The following is a 17,272-nucleotide window of genomic DNA, read 5'->3' on the forward strand; positions in this document are numbered from 1 at the left end:
CCTCCGGGGAACCACAGCGATGCCGCTAACAGAACGACGTCTCGGGGTATAAACGCGTCCACGCTGAGAGGCAGCGACTGCAGATCTAAGCCACTCCCCCCTCCCACACTCCCAAGTTCTACTTCCTCTTCCGGCCCCGCCCTCTGCGGCCCCTGCCTCCGGAGGCCCCCGCCGGGCCCAGAGCGGCGTCTGCCGGGCCGGCCGGGATGTTGATCTGTCCGTCCTGGATCTCGCTGCGAGCCTCCGGAGTCAGGTGTTCGATCTGCTGCTGCGTCTCCAGGTAAAACATGACGTCCCTGAGCTGCTCCTGCAGCTCCGCGATCGTCCCGTCTTTACGCTCCCCTGCGGAGGACAAAAGAAAAAAAAGAAAAGACAAACAGACACGTTAAACATGTTTTAAAGCGGAGAACACAGTGTTGGTTAACTTCACTGGTGAAGGTCACCTGATTATTATTATTAACACATCCAGCATTTAAAGAGCAACATCATTAATTTGGAGTCAAATTTGTGCCCGTTGTTTACGGTCTTTCAGCTCTTTTTCTTTTTGCAGCTCCTAATAGCCCAGTATCACTCCAAATCATGTAATACACCTGTCAGTCCCCCAGAGGACATCGTGTCAGCTTCTGATTGGAAACCTGACGATACTACGTCCCGCCCACCGATAGCTGTAAAGTTGACTGCACCGCAGGCCTGTCAATCAAACAGACACGCCCCCTAAAAACATGTCTTTTTGAAGCTTATTTTCTAATTAATGACGGATTGTTTTCAGATGGACCTCCAGAAAACGAATAAGAAGGAGCGACATTAGCTAACAACACCGAGATAACCGGTGGAGACATTTTATTGACTTTGTATTTGATGAGAGAAGTTGAATGGGAGTCTACGGAGCCGGAGGCTTTTTGGAGCCGACCTCTAGTGGCACTCGGTGGTACTGCAGTTTAAGGCACTTCTGCATCGGCCTCATTTTTCAGACCCGGAATATCTCGGGAAACTTTTATACACAGCCCCGTGGTCTAAACTCTGACTCAGCAGTTGTTAAAAGATCAAAACACGGAAATTCTGATCTCCACGAGATCCCGCTCAGCTTTGAAGAAATAAAACCTCTTTTCGAAAGATTCATTTCGCGGCAAACGCAGAGTGCGTCAACAACATCAGCTGACTAAACTCTGACTAATGTCACTCAACTAAAGAAGGGAAAAACAAACACGACGTTAACGCGCACGAGCAGGAAAACGGCGACGACGACGACACGGACCCCTTCCAGGACGGAAAGCAATCTCCACGTTTTGTGCGTCACGTGTTTGCAACGAGCGAAGAGTGCGCGTTTCTTCCGCGTAAACAGGGAGCACGTGCAGCGGGGGTCGCATGTTTAAACATTCCCCCGTAGCAGAGAGCTGAAGGGCAAATACAGGCGTGTTTAAACTGTCCCGTTCAAAACCTCACGGCTGACATTAACGCTGCCCCGCGACGAAGACCTCCGCCGCGACGAATGTCCCTCTCGGGTGGACGGTCACACGGGGAGGGTGAGAAACACGGTCCCTCCAGGAAATCCCAATAACCAAAACAAATTCCAGCAAACTCGGCAACATTTGCGGGAGCTCGCAATTTTTTTTTTTTTGGGGGGGGGGGGAATTCCCGCCACCTTTTTCCGCAAGACGTGCGGTCAGCGGAAGTATTAACGACAGAAAGTAAATCTTTTCAGACAGAACTCGCTTTATTCACACAAACCACTCCATATTTACAAAACCAGGAAGTTTGCGGAAAAATGTGGCCTTCGCGACGAAATGTTCTAATGAAATGCTTATTATCGATATTACTGTGTGCTGCAGAAGATGTGCACGCACGTCAAGCTGTAAGAGACTGCACTTTGTTTTTGTGCATACGCGTTGAATTAAACAGCATATCAAGCTCTTATTTTGACAGCTGACGCAGTCGTCGTTTCTATATTACAGTCGCAGAACGCCTGTTCTGGAAAGCTGCGTTACTTTTATGATTTTTCTTTTGTGTAACTTTGAGCTCCATGGTTCTCTGAGTTCAATAAATAAACAAACAAAAGATAAGAACTAAAATATTTCTGTGATGTGCAGCGTGATTATTATCACAGGAAGTGATTACACATTTGTTCCTACATCATGCACTGCTTAAATTTTTTTTTTTTATATATATATATATATTTTTTTTTCTTTCTTGCCATACAATTTTTTTTTTAATTACGGCAATTTTACGCAAACAAACTTAAAACTCTGCAGTTTTTGAGAAAATCCACCACGATAAGAATCGTAGATTTTTGAACGCAATAATCACAAAAAAAAAAAAAAAAATCCTGGAGGGACTAGAAACAGATCCGTTTACTGCTGCGAAGTGTTTCTCTTCGTCCACCCGCCGTAGAAACACTTCGTTCCTTTTACTCCCGTCTACCTGCTCAATGCGACGACGCTCCACCGCACGTGTGGCGGCGGTTTGTTTATGATTTGCAAACATTACAGAGTAAAGAGGAAGTACTGAAAAAAGATCTCGTCTGGCTTCACGACCTTTTCTCTCTCTCTCTCTCTCTCTGAGTCTCTCGGCCGATCCTTCCACACATTCCTGCCGCCGGTTCTTCCCCAACGAGCAGGAAATGAGCAGCTGGCGGTCAGCGAACAGGAGAAGCTAAATGAGATGATTCGTGTCGGCTGAAATAAACAAATAAATAAAATCTATTCTTTCCAATTCTATTACTCTGAACGGTATGAAAACTATAGTGCTAAATGTGAAATATATTATATATAATATATATATGAATATATATAAATAGCTATTAAAATATATTATATATAATATATATATATATAATATAATATATATATATATATAGCTATTTAATTATTCAAAAGTCATGACCCATCCCTCACATTTAGCACTATATATATATAATATATATATATTATATATATATTTTATATATATTATATATATATATTTATATATATATATATATATATATATATATATTTATATATATATATATATATATATATATATATATATATATATATATATATATATGAGCGCGAGTTTTAGTCGAACAGTTCTGAGCGACTATCGAGTTTGAATGTCGGTCCTTCGTAAACGCGCAGCAGCATCTCGGTACTTCCTGTTATAAAATAAACGGCTTTTAAAAACACTTTCGAGTCACGAAAACGTCACTCTGGAGTCTGTCATGTTTTGTTCATTTGTTGCGATGTTCAAAGCTTTTAAAAAGGTCCCATTTATGACACTTTTTTAAATATTTGCAGTCTTCAAATCCATAAAATATTTTGGACTATTTTTGATCTCTGTCGCTTTACATCTCCTCTCAGCAGCTCTGACAAGAACAGTTTTGTGTCCGTCTCTTTAAAGACACATTGATTTCAACGACCCTCGCTTCTGATTGGCTGACTGTTCTCTGATTGACACACGTGTCAATCACAGGCTTTCGTTTGGTCTTGTCGTTTACTAGCTTTAGCACTGGCTTTTCTTTTGACATTAAAAGGTCGGACAGCGGGCCGGGATGAGGGTGGACACGTGACATCAGCGCGAGTTTGCGACATTACAAACTCACAGGAGTCCAAATGGAGGCGGTTGCATGAATGGAATTGTGATCTTTCTATTTTTTTTTTTTTTACTTACTGCTTAAAGTGTAAATCCCAGCATGCAACTGTGTCCACCAGCTCTCCCGTGTGACGTTGTCGGGTTTCACTACTCTGCTGTGACCTATTATAAATTAATTAGAAGGCCGACGGTGACATCACTTCCCGTCACCTCCTCACTCACCGCTCTCCTTTCCTCGGCGTTCCTCTTCGGCCAGCTGGGACTGCAGCTGCGCCTGATTGGCTCTCAGGCAGCGGTTCATTTCCTGCTCCTCCTTCAGCTCCTGGCCCAGCTTGACCACGCGACCGTTCAGCTGACTGACCCTGAACATACGAACACAGGAGGAGCGGCACGTCGTGAACGTCCCGACGAAAAACAAACCTGCGGGTTCTTGGGTGTTGAAATAAATTCTCTAATTACAATTTGTAATTTCGCAGATCTGAGCATCGGACACAATAAACCACAGATTTCCTTTGCTCAAACATTTGACAGCAGGCATGTTGACTTGTTGTGGCAGGAAAAGTAATAACATTAATGATGCCTGTACAAAACCGAGACCAGGCAACAAACGCACATAATTCATCTCATCTGGTTCTGTTGTGACATGAAACTGTCGGTGGGGGGCGGGGGGGTGGATGGAAGCTGTTTTCCTTCACGACATTACAAACACTAAACAAGTCACGTCACTTTGACTTATCTTCAAACAAAGTATTTAGTACCAGCCACCTCATTGTACGAGTTCAAAAAGTTCATAGTCTGTAATAAAGTTGAATAAAAGGACGTTAGATGTTGTTTTCTGGCAATCTGTTGCAGTTTTTCTGGGGAAATACCCAGAGGGTGTGCATTTGTTTTGATGTACAGAGAATCAGGCAATTTTAATGGCGATGCCAACTTCCAACCTAGTTTAATTAAAAAAAAAAAAAAAGAATTACATAATGAGGGAGTTTTTAGTCCATCCAGGAAATCTTTGCAATCTCTGCAAAATCCGCAGGAGATTACAAATTTTGCAAAATTCCTGCAAAAAAACATAGTGAAGAGAAAGTTGCTGAAAGTATTACAGCACAAAGCGAGCTTTTCCGAACAAAACTCACTTCAGTAACTTCTCTCCAAAACAAACTGCTGCTAGCTAACCGCAACAACAGGAAGTGACGGTGTTTGTGGGAAATGTGGTTTTATCGTTGGAATGAGGAACATGTTGAATGAGTTTTCGCCACGCTTCCAGCTGTAAGAGACTGAACTTTGTTTTAGTGTTGAATGAATGTGATTTAAAAAAAAAGCATTTAAAGCTCTTATTTTGACAGCACATGTAGCCTTTATGTTCTATATTACAGTTTGAGCCCCGTGGTTCGAGTGTTCGAGTGTTCGTGTGTTCGAGTGTTCGAGTGTTCGTGTGTTCGAGTGTTCGAGTGTTCGTGTGTTCGAGTGTTCGTGTGTTCGTGTGTTCGAGTGTTCGAGTGTTCGAGTGTTCGTGTGTTCGTGTGTTCGAGTGTTCGTGTGTTCGTGTGTTCGAGTGTTCGTGTGTTCGAGTGTTCGTGTGTTCGTGTGTTCGAGTGTTCGTGTGTTCGAGTGTTCGTTTGTTCGAGTGTTCGTGTGTTCGAGTGTTCGTGTTCGAGTGTTCGTGTGTTCGAGTGTTCGTGTGTTCGAGTGTTCGTGTGTTCGTGTGTTCGTTTGTTCGAGTGTTCGTGTGTTCGTGTGTTCGAGTGTTCGTGTGTTGTGTTCGTGTGTTCGTGTGTTCGAGTGTTCGTGTGTTCGAGTGTTCGTGTGTTCGAGTGTTCGTGTGTTCGTGTGTTCGAGTGTTCGTGTGTTCGAGTGTTCGTGTGTTCGAGTGTTCGTGTGTTCGAGTGTTCGTGTGTTCGAGTGTTCGAGTGTTCGTGTGTTCGTGTGTTCGTGTGTTCGAGTGTTCGTGTGTTCGTTTGTTCGAGTGTTCGAGTGTTCGTGTGTTCGTGTGTTCGAGTGTTCGTGTGTAAATAAATAAATTTAAAAAAAAGATCACAAGTAAAATATGTCTGTGACGTGCAGCATGATTATTATTACAGGAAGTCTTTTAAGAATTAGCCTTAATCAGATAATGCTTAAAAAAAAAAAAAAAAAAATTGGGGATTTTCTCTAATTCCTGCAATTTTATCACAAACAACCCCGTAAAGGGCAGCCGCCAATTTTTTTTTGAACAATTTTTATCGCATCAATTACAGCATCATTGATTAATTATTCGTTTTTAAGGTTCTCAATGACATTTGTGCTTTTTCTCTGACAGGTCCAAAAATCTGCAACAAAAAAAAAGACAGCCAAGTGCTGAACATTGATTTAAAACCAAAATGTCTGCATGTCGTGTGTATAAGAGGACACAGGATGACATCATTGCATGTTATTAGCTTGGTATTTTAAGATTTCCTCTGAAACAAAGCCAGAACCTGTTTCTGGTAAATCATTGGTATCAATTGAGTGACACATTCAACAACATGAAAATGAAGGGAGACCCTTTAACCCTCGTCTGTGACCTCTGTGGCCTCTGACCGATTGAAACACTTCTGACGAGCTCACAAAACATGATGCAACACCTACTTCTTCTCGACGCCCTGCTTGTCTTTGGATATTTCTCCTAACCGCCGTTCCAAGTTGTCGCAGCGCTCCAGCGTCTCCTTAAATTTAGCCTTCATGTTGTTTATCTTAAAAAAAAAAAAAAAAAAAACAAAACGGGAGTTAAATAAGGACAGTTAGGACCGGAAGGTCCGATATATAAATTAAATCTGTGAACGTCCATCGGTACCTCCTCGGCCGTCTCCTTCTCCAGATGAACGATCTTGTTCTCCCAGTAGATCCTCTGAGAATCCAGCTGACTCGTCAGCAGGTACGAGTACTGCAGACACACAAGAGTCCGTGATAAACGTTTTTTTTTTTTTTTTTTTTAAATGTTCATTTGCCAAACAAAGAAACGGAAAAAGAGGAAATGTTTACCTCTAGTTGAAGTGCATCGATTTTCTCGGCGTGGCAGGTGTCTCCTTCGCATTCGTACTGCACCATCTTGCCGTCGGTCTTACTGGCCACGAGACGATGCACGTAGTTATCTGAAACAACAGGGACGGATGGTGTTGGTTAACTGATAAACCGGCAGGCAGATTCATCAATGGCACGGATGCTGGCTTTTGAACCGCGCTGATAAACAAGCTGGATGGTCCCTCTCCGCTTTAACCTGGAGGACACAGCGTCCACGATTTCCTAAAAGGAACCTAAAATTTCTTATTTTAAATTCCATCTTAAATGAGCTCGGGCTCCGGTGTCGTGTTTATATCTGGTTTCTTCTTTGCATGGTCGAGTTTTAACCTGCATGCAGCGATAAACTGGGTTCACAGACGATGGTGTTCCTGAGCCCATGCAGTGATTTCCACTGCAGAATTGTGTCTTGTTTTTGATCACCACCGTCCAATATTGGTTTTCAGCCTTGTCCCTTGTGTTCAGAGATTTCTCCAGATTCTCTGAATCTTTTAATGATATTATGAACCGTAAATGATAAAATCCACTAATTCTTTGCGATTTTATGTCGCGGAACATTATTCTTAGATCGTTGCACTATTTGCCTCTGCCTCTCTGAGATGTTTGTTTTTCTTTTATTTCCCAATCATGTTACTGATCTGTTGCCAGTTAACATAATTAGTTGTCAGATGTTCCACGTGTTTTTTTAATTTTTTTTTAATCTTTGCACAATTTTTCAAGGTTTATTTTTTGCACGCCCCAACTTTTTTTTTTTTTTTAAACGTGTTCCTGCCATCAAATTCAAAATGAGAATTGTTTTACATAAAACCACATAATTTCTCAGTTTCAACATTTGATATGATGTCTTTGGTCTATTATTAATTGAATATGGGTTGACGTGATTTACAATTCTTTCAATTCTGATGTTTATTTACATTTTACAGTGTTCCAATTTTTTATGGAAACGGGGTTGAACAGTTAAAAGAACCGTTTGTCGGTTAATACATCTGAAGATTATCCAAACACAGTGCCGTATATACAGCTTTTAGCTTTTGTGTGGGTTTTATAATAATAATAACAACTTTATTTATATAGCACCTTTAAGAAGAGAGTTTACAAAGTGCTATACAGAGAAGCAAAGCATAGTCACACATTACGTCAATACCGGTAAACATTTAAGAAAACAGGAGGCAAAACAGACCATACCATAAAGGTAATGAATACAACAAAACCAAACAAATAACCAAAATGAGCAAATGGAATAGAAAACAAACAAATAAATAAATGAATAAAATAAACAAAAAAAACAGGGGACAAAAGAACTGCACAAAAGGACATAAAAGGACGACATCACTTAAAAGCAATTCTATAAAAATGTGTTTTAAGAAGTGATTTAAAATAAGTTAATGATTCTGCAAGCCTTACCTGCTCAGGGAGGTCGTTCCAAAGTCGAGGGGCCCTAATGGCAAAAGCACGGTCACCCTTTGATTTAAGTCTCGACTTTGGAATGGCCAGAAGGGCCCCAGCGGAGGATCTAAGGCTGCGAGTTGGCTCATATGGGGCTAACATTTCAATAATGTAGCTCAGAGTGTGACAGTATGGGTTTGATTCTGGACATGGTTCTTAATTGAAGGAAGCAGGACTGGACCATTTTTTTTTTTATCTGTGTTTCAAAGCTTAACTGAGAGTCAAACATTACTCCCAAGTTTCTGGCAACAGGTTTTAAATAAGCAGACAGAGGACCAAGTTGACTCTTAATGAGACTGGTGTTATTGTTTGGGGAATTGAACAATATGACTTCTGATTTTGAGTTGTTGAGCTGAAGAAAGTTTTGTGCCATCCAACAGTTAATGTCAGAGAGACAATCTAAGACAGCATCCAGGCTCTTTGGGTCACCAGGTCTCAGCGGAAGGTATATCTGTGTGTCGTCTGCATAGCAATGAAAAGATACATCGGGTCGTTGGAGGATTTGGCCGAGTGGAAGCATGTAGATAGAAAATAAAATTGGACCTAAAATTGAACCTTGTGGTACACCACAGGTAATGTGTGTCGTGGAAGACGAGTAATTACCTATGGTGACCGAGTAAGTTCTTTCTAAAAGGTAAGAATAAAACCAGCTAGGTGCAGCGTCCTTGATGCCAACCCAGGTTTTGAGGCGATCGATTAAGATGGTGTGATCTACGATGTCAAAAGCTGCTCTTAGGTCTAAAAGAATTAAAACTGCACTCTCCCCCGTCTGCTGCTAAAAGGAGGTCATTAGTTACCTTGAGGAGGGCAGTTTCTGTGCTATGTAGTGCTCTAAAACCAGACTGAAATGTTTCAAAGATGTTGTTATGATTCATAAAAGCTAAGAGTTGTGTTGAAAACACTTTTTCTAAAACCTTTGATAAAAATGGGAGTTTAGAAATTGGCCTAAAATTGGAAAAAACAGAAGGATCAAGCTTGGGTTTCTTTAAAAGAGGTTGGACAATAGCATGTTTAAAAATCGATGGGTAGCTGCCATTTGCTAAGGAGCTATTTATAATCAATAAAATACTGGGCCCTACAGTGCCAATTTAGAAATTTAGTGGGAATGAAATCAAGGCTGCATGTGGTTGATTTCATGAGAGATATGATTTGGGATAAGAAGGACAGCGATACAGGTTCAAAATTACTAAAATAGCTTTGAACGTCCCTACTGGCATGTAAAACACAGGTTTGGGGGGGTAATTTGTTGTCTTATTTCCTTTACCTTATTAATAAAATCATTTAAAAACTTCTCACACATCTCTTGTGAGGCATCAGTAAAATGACAGGGGGAGGGGTTTATGACCGAGTTTATGACCTTGAATAAAACTCTGGGGTTCGAGTGATTATCTAAGATTAAACTGGAGAAGAAGGAAGCTCTTGCTTCTTTAACTGCCTTTTGATAATTCTTCGTTGCATCTTTCTGACAGTCTGACAGGTGTGATTAAAAAGCGAGACCAGCTCCTCTGTATCAAAATGTGGATTAAAAGCAGTTAAAGAAGCAGCAGTAAAACGCTCTGAGAATTTGCTAGCAGACATGGAGTTAAAAACCCGGCAACGGGCAGGTGAGATTTGTGGGAGGTTGGGATAAAACCACGTTGAATAAAACTGCTTTGTGATCAGACACACAGATATCCTGAATTTGAAAGTTTTCAGGGCTGAGACCATTATACAGGACCAGGTCAAGGATGTGACCCTTTGAATGTGTGGGTTGTTGTATTGCCTGAGTGAGGTTAAAAGATTCCAAAGTATCCATAAAATCTTTCACAAGAGTCTGAGACGGGCAGCAGACATGCATGTTAAAATCACCTAGGATAAGAATTTTGTCATACTGTGACATAAAATAAGTTAAAAGTTCAGTTCAATGATTTTGTGGGTAAAATAATCAACCAAAACAGACATAAAAATTAAGATTACAACCTTTTCTATTCGTTTTCCAGTTTTTCCATCCAGCCTGAAAACTTTAAACCCTTTTTTTTTTCCTTTCTTTTTTTTCTTCAGTGCCTCCACAGGAGAGAACTGTTAGCCAACACGGCTTTATAAAAGTTGATAAGTCTCTCTCTTCTGCCCTCTTGGGGACAAAACGGATTAAAGCAGTTTAAGAAGAAAATAAATTCTCGCTCCCAACATGTAAATCTTGTTATTTACCGTCACCACAAACACATATTCGGTACCTCCTGCGTAGTCCCAGACTCGGTGGTTGGTGAGCTGCATAGCGTAAGTATGCTGCGTTTCCTCGAAGTGCTTGTAGGCATGCCGGCTGACGTAGCGGCCGCAACCGATGTGGCCGCAGATCAGACAAATCCACAGGTTCTGCAGGGAAACGAGGGATGGGGGAAAAAAAAAACAAAAAAGGTCAAAGATAGAAAAAAAAAAAAAACAACGACGACGAAGAAGTCCCAATGAGACATTCAGTAACGGAGAGTATTCGTTACCTCCTGCACGCCACACTCGAAGCATTTGTTCTCTTCCACCGGTTCTGGAGTTTGACAGTACCGACAGACGGGACACCTGAAAACACAGCAGCCATTCATGAGTGAGCAGCGGTTCATTGTGAAGCGGAAGAATACATGAAAAGACAAAAAAAAACCAAAAAACAAACCCACATGAAGGATGCAGAAACAACCCGGCGGCCGGGGAGTCAGGTGGGAGCGTGTGATTCATTACACAGAAGTTTCTTTATTTACATCTCGTGAACTGATGCGACTGATAAATATAGACTCTCGCTGGGCTGACGGAGCTGATTTTTAGTCGCATTTGCTATTAAAAAGCCAGAATTGAGCTCATCTGTGTGGTAGGTTATCAGTATATAAAATTAAGGAGGTGGCGAAGATTTATCGACGAACATTTTCAGCAGCGTTACAGAAGCGGTTCAGCGCATCGCTGAAAAAAGAAAAAGACGTTTTATTTTCATAAATCACTGTTTAGACTCCCAATCGAATATTATTATCAGTGTTCATTGTTAGGTTCAGAACTATAACATAGCGCTGATAGTATAAGAATCAAACCCACAGTCAGACAAAACAAGGCTTGGACCCAAATCTGAGTTTTACTTGCAGCAAGGGAAGTCCGTGCAGGGTCTTAGAGTTGTAAGCTCTTCACCTGGCATCAGCCAACTCCAACACAGACTTCCCTCTTTGCTCCTTTTATTGTATACATGGGGTTATAAAACAGCATGTGGTCTCTTTGTCTCCTATATGGGTATGTTTGCTTTTAACATCCATTTGCTTTTAACCTATGTGTGCTAAACTAGATAAACCAGTTCCTCCTTCCCCCGAGGGGCCATATACTGCAAGAGAGGAACTCGTGGAATGTGCATGCAGTATGAGACATTTCAACTACAGTTTAATGCATAGACTAAAGGAAACTTTACACACATAACAGTAACTTAATTTACACACTGACAATGAGTTACTATTTTTCCTAACATTCATTTTCTTAATAAAACATTGGGTTTGGACTCCCGATTGTATGTTATTATAAGTGTTCATTTTCAAAATAAAACCCTCTGTTTAGACTCCCGATCGTAAATTATGATCATCAGTGTTAACTTTCAAAACAAAACACCCTGTTCAGACTTACAAAAGAATGGACAAATTATGGAGTTAATTTGATTTCTCCATAATGATTGGGCTTAGATGGTGCACATAAACCTTATAATGAGAGGGAAAAAAAAAACAGATTATGACTACGTTTACATCTCCCACCGTGTTCATGCAGGAAAAGGAATGCATTCTCCTCCTGCTAACAGTCACTGTCAGTGAAATAGTTATGAAATAATTTCGGAGGATGAAACACAGGTGTACGTATGGTCGTGTGTGTGTGTGTGTGTGTGTGTGTGTGTGTGTGTGTGTGTGTGTGTGTGTCTGACTCACGAGGCGTCCTCCCAGCGCTGCAGACACTGGCTGTGGAAGCTGTGGTTGCACAGCGTGGTGAGGATGCCGTTGACCGACTCGTCCATCCTCTCCAGGCACACGGTGCACTTCGGCAGCTCGGTGAGCTCCATCACCGGCAGACTGGCTCCCTGAGGAGATGAGAGGGAGAGGTGAGGAAGAGGGAGAGGAGGAGGAGGAGGAGGATAGGAAGAGGAGACGGTGTGACGTGTTCGGTCAGAAGTTAGAAAGTCCTGAACAAACGTCACAGGACTGATTTCACTCTTTTCTTTGGTCTGAACTGGACTTAAGGACTCAACGAGAGAGTTGTTCCTTCCCTCTTAGGAGGTTTTTCTCCCTTAAAGAGGAGTTTTTCCGTTCTAGTTTATGTGGGAATTGTTGGGTTTCTCTGGATAATGTTGTACATTTCTGCTGAAAGGACTTTAATGTGTTAAGTGCCATGAAATAACCTGTGTTGTGATTTGGCGCTATATAATTACAATTGAATTGAGTGAATCTGTTCCTGCAGACTGACAAGTTCAGAGGAAACCACAGAATGAAGCATGTTTTACCTCTTCAGACTTTATCACCTCGGCCCGCTCCACGTAGACCAGCTGACACACTGCTTCCTCTATGGAGTTGAACTGACGGCCGTTACACGCCGTGTAGAAACTGTCGGCATCAGCCTGAAATACACAAAAAAAACACAAAAAAACCCAGTAGATTTCAGTCAAACGCAAACTGTGTCGGAATTTTTCACTTTAACTTCTTCATGTCAACTGGATGAGAAACGGTGACTCAGCTGCTTTGAAGGTCTCTGATTTTAGTTCAATTATTTCACACCAGCTTTACATTTCTCCCTCTAAACTCTATGAATAAACACAAACCTCTGCTTTAGATGTTACTTAAAGGAAAACACACTCTGACCTTCCACCTACTGAAAAATGCATGAAATATTTTATCACAAATTCATGGGATTCAATTCAGAGTGGACAATAATAATAAACTTTATTTATACAGCACCTTTCATACCACAAATGCGACTCAAAGTGTTTCGCAGCAAGAAAATGACCTGCAGGGTTTCACATAAAAACAAGATATAAAGGAACATTTACAAATATACAAAAGAGATCAAATGCATAAAATTTAACACAAATAAGAGTTAAAAATGGATCCTGAAATCTGTCTTCAGACTAACTCCACCAACCGGTAAGGCTGCTAATCTCACAGAAATCGTATTACTTATTGAAAATATATTTTTTTTTAAATTACAACAACATTAAATGACTAGTTGAGAAACACGAGTGAAATCGTTAGCAAAATGTCAGCTTTTTATTAAATATAAATACATACAAAGAAATTCTTCTGAACCAGACTCACCGTGCATCTGTAAATCTATTTCATTAATTTTATCATGTCTTTTTCCTCATGTTTACTTCACCACTACTTCTTCTTCTTAACAGTCATGTAATCTTCTTTTCTGTCTTTTTCTTACCTCAGTTCGTTCTTCTGTACTTCCATATAAGGCGTTTAGTTTTGCATTTGAATATTTCATTTTCAGGAGGTAAAATAAAATATTATGACAAATAGCAACTAAAAATCAGAAACGTGCTTCACTGCCCGGACATATAATTAAAACGCTAAAAGATTCAGTTATTTAAGGAAACACTGAACTTCCCTCCATCACTGCCTTCCTCATGATCAACCGGCTTAACTACCTATCTATTTATTTACATGGCTGACATTTTAAACTGAAAACCCAGCGCTGAACAAACATCAAATAAAGGAGCATCTATCCACTGGCGCTCATTCAAATCAGTTAGAAACATTTGTGACAAAAAAAAAAAAAATAAAAAAATTATAGAAGGACATGAAAACAAACAGTTGACATCCTTCAAACAGATAAGAGACGTAACCATCGCTGCGGAGGACTCACCTGTGTGCAGAACTTAATCAGAACCATGTACTGGTTGGGGGTGGAGTCCCGGATGATCTTCATGTGCTCCATGACCTCGTTAAACGGCGCCAAGAGCTTCATGAGATCGTGGCTGGTCATGGTGGCGGGGACGGTCAGGATGCACACCATCGCGCTGCGTCTCACGTCCTCGGTGAGCGACGTCATTTTACTGCGGGACAGACGATGAAAACATCCCATAAATGAGAGCGGCGGATGAGAAAGCGCAGCGGCAGACGTCGAACACCACCGAACCTGTGAGCAGGGACTCACTTGGTCTTGTAGAGGTGCATGATGCCGTGGATGATCTCCACCGACGGGTTCCCGCTGAAGAAGGAGATCTGGTCCGGCAGCTGTTTGGACGGGGAGTCCGGGCCGGTGTCCGGCGAACCCTCCGATTCCTCCCCGCCGTCCGCCGCAGGCGTGGCGTCCCGAGGTTCGCCGCTCTGCTCATCGCCTCCTCCTTTATCTGGACGGGACATTCGGCAGGTTCACAAGCTGAAAACGGCAAGTCTTTGAAAGCGCCGATTAATCCGAGGTCTACGCCCAGCGGGATGCAACCGCCGGAAACGGTTCCAGATGACGTGTGGACAGACCTGCATACTTTTTCAGTGAATTAGGGTGTAGTAACACCAGGCAACACAGTGGCTCAACACCTCACTAGGACATCAAACCCTCTGAACCATTTGAGGGTTTGAACAGCAGGATTTTTCTCTTTAAAAAACGAAACAAAAAAAATGTCAAAATGACACCGCTTATCAGCCAGAAACTAAAAAAAATGTACAAAATTATAGTCAGCTTGTCAAATTTCCAACAGTCTTTGAACACATCATGGGCACTGAACACTTCCGGCCACAAAAATAAACCAAATGTAACATTAAAACTGGTATCTCACAGAAATCCAGTTTTTTAAATTTTTTTAAACATGTCTAATTTAAGATGTGTCCAATAATAAAGCGTTTGATACAGATTGTGTATATAAAAAAAAAAAAAAAAAAAAGGTGCTGCCTGTCAGCTGAAACCAACAGGTCATGTGACAAAATTTAGCTCAGAGGAGAGGACGGAGAGGTTTGTGGAAGCGGTAAAATATGTGCAGAATATAGATTCAATCTTTTTATAAACTTCTGTAAAATAACTTCTTTTATCATTTCTGTCCTCTAATTGAGACATGTAGGAGCCCTTCCCTTCTTCCACCCACGATTGTTCAGGACTTTATGCTGCTGCAGTGAACAAAGAGCCTACAGAGAGGAAACATGGGACTGCAGCAAAAAAAACAAAAAAAAACCCACAAACTTCCGAGTTCAGAAGGTGAATGTTGCTTTTCTCTCTATTTGTTCATTCGTCTGTATAGTTCAAGGTCTTATTTCTTGAATCAGGTGCTTAAAAACTGTACCAATAAACACTTCTTTTTTTTTTTTTTTTTTTACATTTATCTTAGTAACAAACTGTGAAGGACGTTTCTGGGACTATCTTTGAAATTTACAGGTGAATACCAGAAAATATTTAAGAAATTATGAGGAAGGTTTCCAGGAAAAAAAAAGGAGGAAAATAAGAGACACAAATATTGTTTTGTTTTTTTTAAGACTAGAGCTTCTTATAGACGGCTGACATTTTCACTTATATAGGGAAAGCAGGTGAATTAATGATAGCTTCATTTCACTAAGAGGAAGTCCTGCTTTTATTTGCGTTGGTTGGTTCACCGTCTTGGCTTTTTGCAACATTTGAATGGCGCTGAACCGTCATTAAAACAGCTGCATATTACAAGTCAAAACATCTGCCGTGAAAAAGCTCCGTAAAGCCTCTACTGACTGTCATGATGCGTTTGTTATCACAGAAATACGCACTTCGACATGTTTATATTCTGTCAAAAAAACTGAGCGTGGATCACAAGATCACCAGCTACATTTATGTCCATCTGTCAGTCTTTGCACAATCCAGCCAGAACTCCTAAAATTTCGCACTATTGTTTAGTTTTAATTTAAATTATTCTATTTTATTGTATATACTGTGCATTTTTATATTTAATATTTTTTTACTGTTATTTTATTTCTTTCCTGTATCTATAAATGCTGCTTTGGCGAAAGAATTTCCCCTTGGGGATTAATAAAGTAACTATCCATCTATCCATCTATCTATAACTTGGCATGATTTTTTTTTTTTACTATAATTGAATAGCCATGATTGATTTAGTTTTTTTTATTTAATTAATCACCCTCTTGAGTGCCTCAGATTTCGTCAAGTTTTCAACTCACCGTTTATATTCTGGTTTTGCTTTTCATTTTTAAATCCCTTCTCCTTCACTTTTATTCGGTCGTACTGTAATCTTTTACACTTTTACTCAACTCCACCGATTGATTGTTGGGGACCTCCAAACACTTCATAATGCTTGTTTTATTTCTGCCTGGCTGTTTACGGTCTCCTCGCGTGTGTCTTCCCATCGTTCACCTGGACTGGGTTCAAAGGTCTCGATCACCATGTCCCCCATGGCTCTGCTGCCGATGTGCTGGTGCAGCACCGCGGTTCTCTCCAGCTCGGTCTTCCCACTCAGGGTGTGTTTGGCCGAACCCAGAGCTTTCTCCTGCAGCTCCTCCTCGGACATGCCCTCAGCTGCGTGGGGGGAGGAGGAGGAGGAGGAGGAGGAGGAGGAGGAGGAGAGAGGAGACGCGGAGTCAGGACAGACTGGACATCCACCGGGTGTCTCAACATCACGGTCACACGTGTCGTTTGAAGGTTTACGTTCAGCGAACAGCGTCAGTCGCTGGCGGTTAGCCGTTAGCCGGCTCGGCTAACTTAGCGCAGAGGTAAGAATAGAAACTCACCAGCGGAGTACTGGAAACCTCGAGGAGAAGGAGACTGGTCGGCTAATTCCAAACGGATAACGACCAGCGACACACTCATGTGTTATAACGGGGTGGGGGTGGGGTGGAGCCACTTTTACAGAGAACAAAACAAACCCCGCTGACAAGCGGAGCTAACGCGGCTACCCGGCTGACTGAGCAGGCTATTTAAGCTAGCGGCTAAACACAAGCAGCCGTTGAAGAGGCAGCGGATGACTTTAAGTTCAGTTACACATCATGTACGACAGTCAGACGGTTTCCGTCTTCGCCGACTAAAAACACAAGACTTACATCCGTGTTGTTAAAAGATAACACATTGAAACTATCCCGAGACTTTGGCTAACTGCGCTGTCTGTGTACTCACAGCTGTTTCTATCATGTTCTTCTTCTTCTTCGTCGCTTTTTTTTTTTTTTTTTTATTAGCGGTTGGTACGCAGCTCTGGGGCGCGTCACCGCCACCTGCTGGTCTGGCGTGCGAACTACTCTTTCTCCAGCACAGTCAAAACGATAAAAACAAAAGTCAA

The 17,272-nt window shown here is 41.4% G+C and overlaps 1 protein-coding gene across 2 annotated transcripts; it reads right to left on the reverse strand.

Moving 5' to 3' along the window:
* Positions 1-117: 117 nt before the first annotated feature.
* brap (BRCA1 associated protein) lies at positions 118-17,203 on the reverse strand. Of its 2 annotated transcripts, none has more exons than XM_069701195.1 (13): positions 16,731-17,203; positions 16,357-16,518; positions 14,185-14,380; positions 13,894-14,083; positions 12,530-12,643; positions 11,961-12,109; positions 10,521-10,596; positions 10,260-10,398; positions 6,565-6,674; positions 6,377-6,466; positions 6,172-6,275; positions 3,793-3,932; positions 118-342 (listed from the first exon to the last, which is right to left on the reverse strand). In XM_069701195.1, exons 1-13 carry the CDS (start codon positions 16,807-16,809, stop codon positions 119-121), a joined length of 1,773 nt encoding a protein of 590 aa, XP_069557296.1. In that variant the 5' UTR covers positions 16,810-17,203; the 3' UTR covers position 118. The 2 variants fall into 2 exon arrangements, with proteins under 2 accessions (XP_069557296.1, XP_069557305.1); XM_069701204.1 differs by having other exon boundaries at positions 17,113-17,187.
* Between the last annotated feature and the right edge of the window lie 69 nt (positions 17,204-17,272).

The sequence above is a fragment of the Brachyistius frenatus genome, unplaced genomic scaffold (genome assembly GCF_029030835.1).
Source record: "Brachyistius frenatus isolate BFR_SWC_R1_liver_20210118 unplaced genomic scaffold, ASM2903083v1 Contig_3, whole genome shotgun sequence".
Taxonomy (NCBI): domain Eukaryota; kingdom Metazoa; phylum Chordata; class Actinopteri; family Embiotocidae; genus Brachyistius; species Brachyistius frenatus.

Excerpts from the sequence above, each read along its gene's own strand:
- brap (XM_069701195.1), bottom strand. The coding sequence starts at position 16,809 with ATGAGTGTGTCGCTGGTCGTTATCCGTTTGGAATTAGCCGACCAGTCT. Across the intron at positions 12,644-13,893 it reads TGATTAAGTTCTGCACACAG|GCTGATGCCGACAGTTTCTA; the intron begins GTGAGTCCTCCG and ends TGTGTATTTCAG. Across the intron at positions 6,467-6,564 it reads TCGATGCACTTCAACTAGAG|TACTCGTACCTGCTGACGAG; the intron begins GTAAACATTTCC and ends GTGTGTCTGCAG.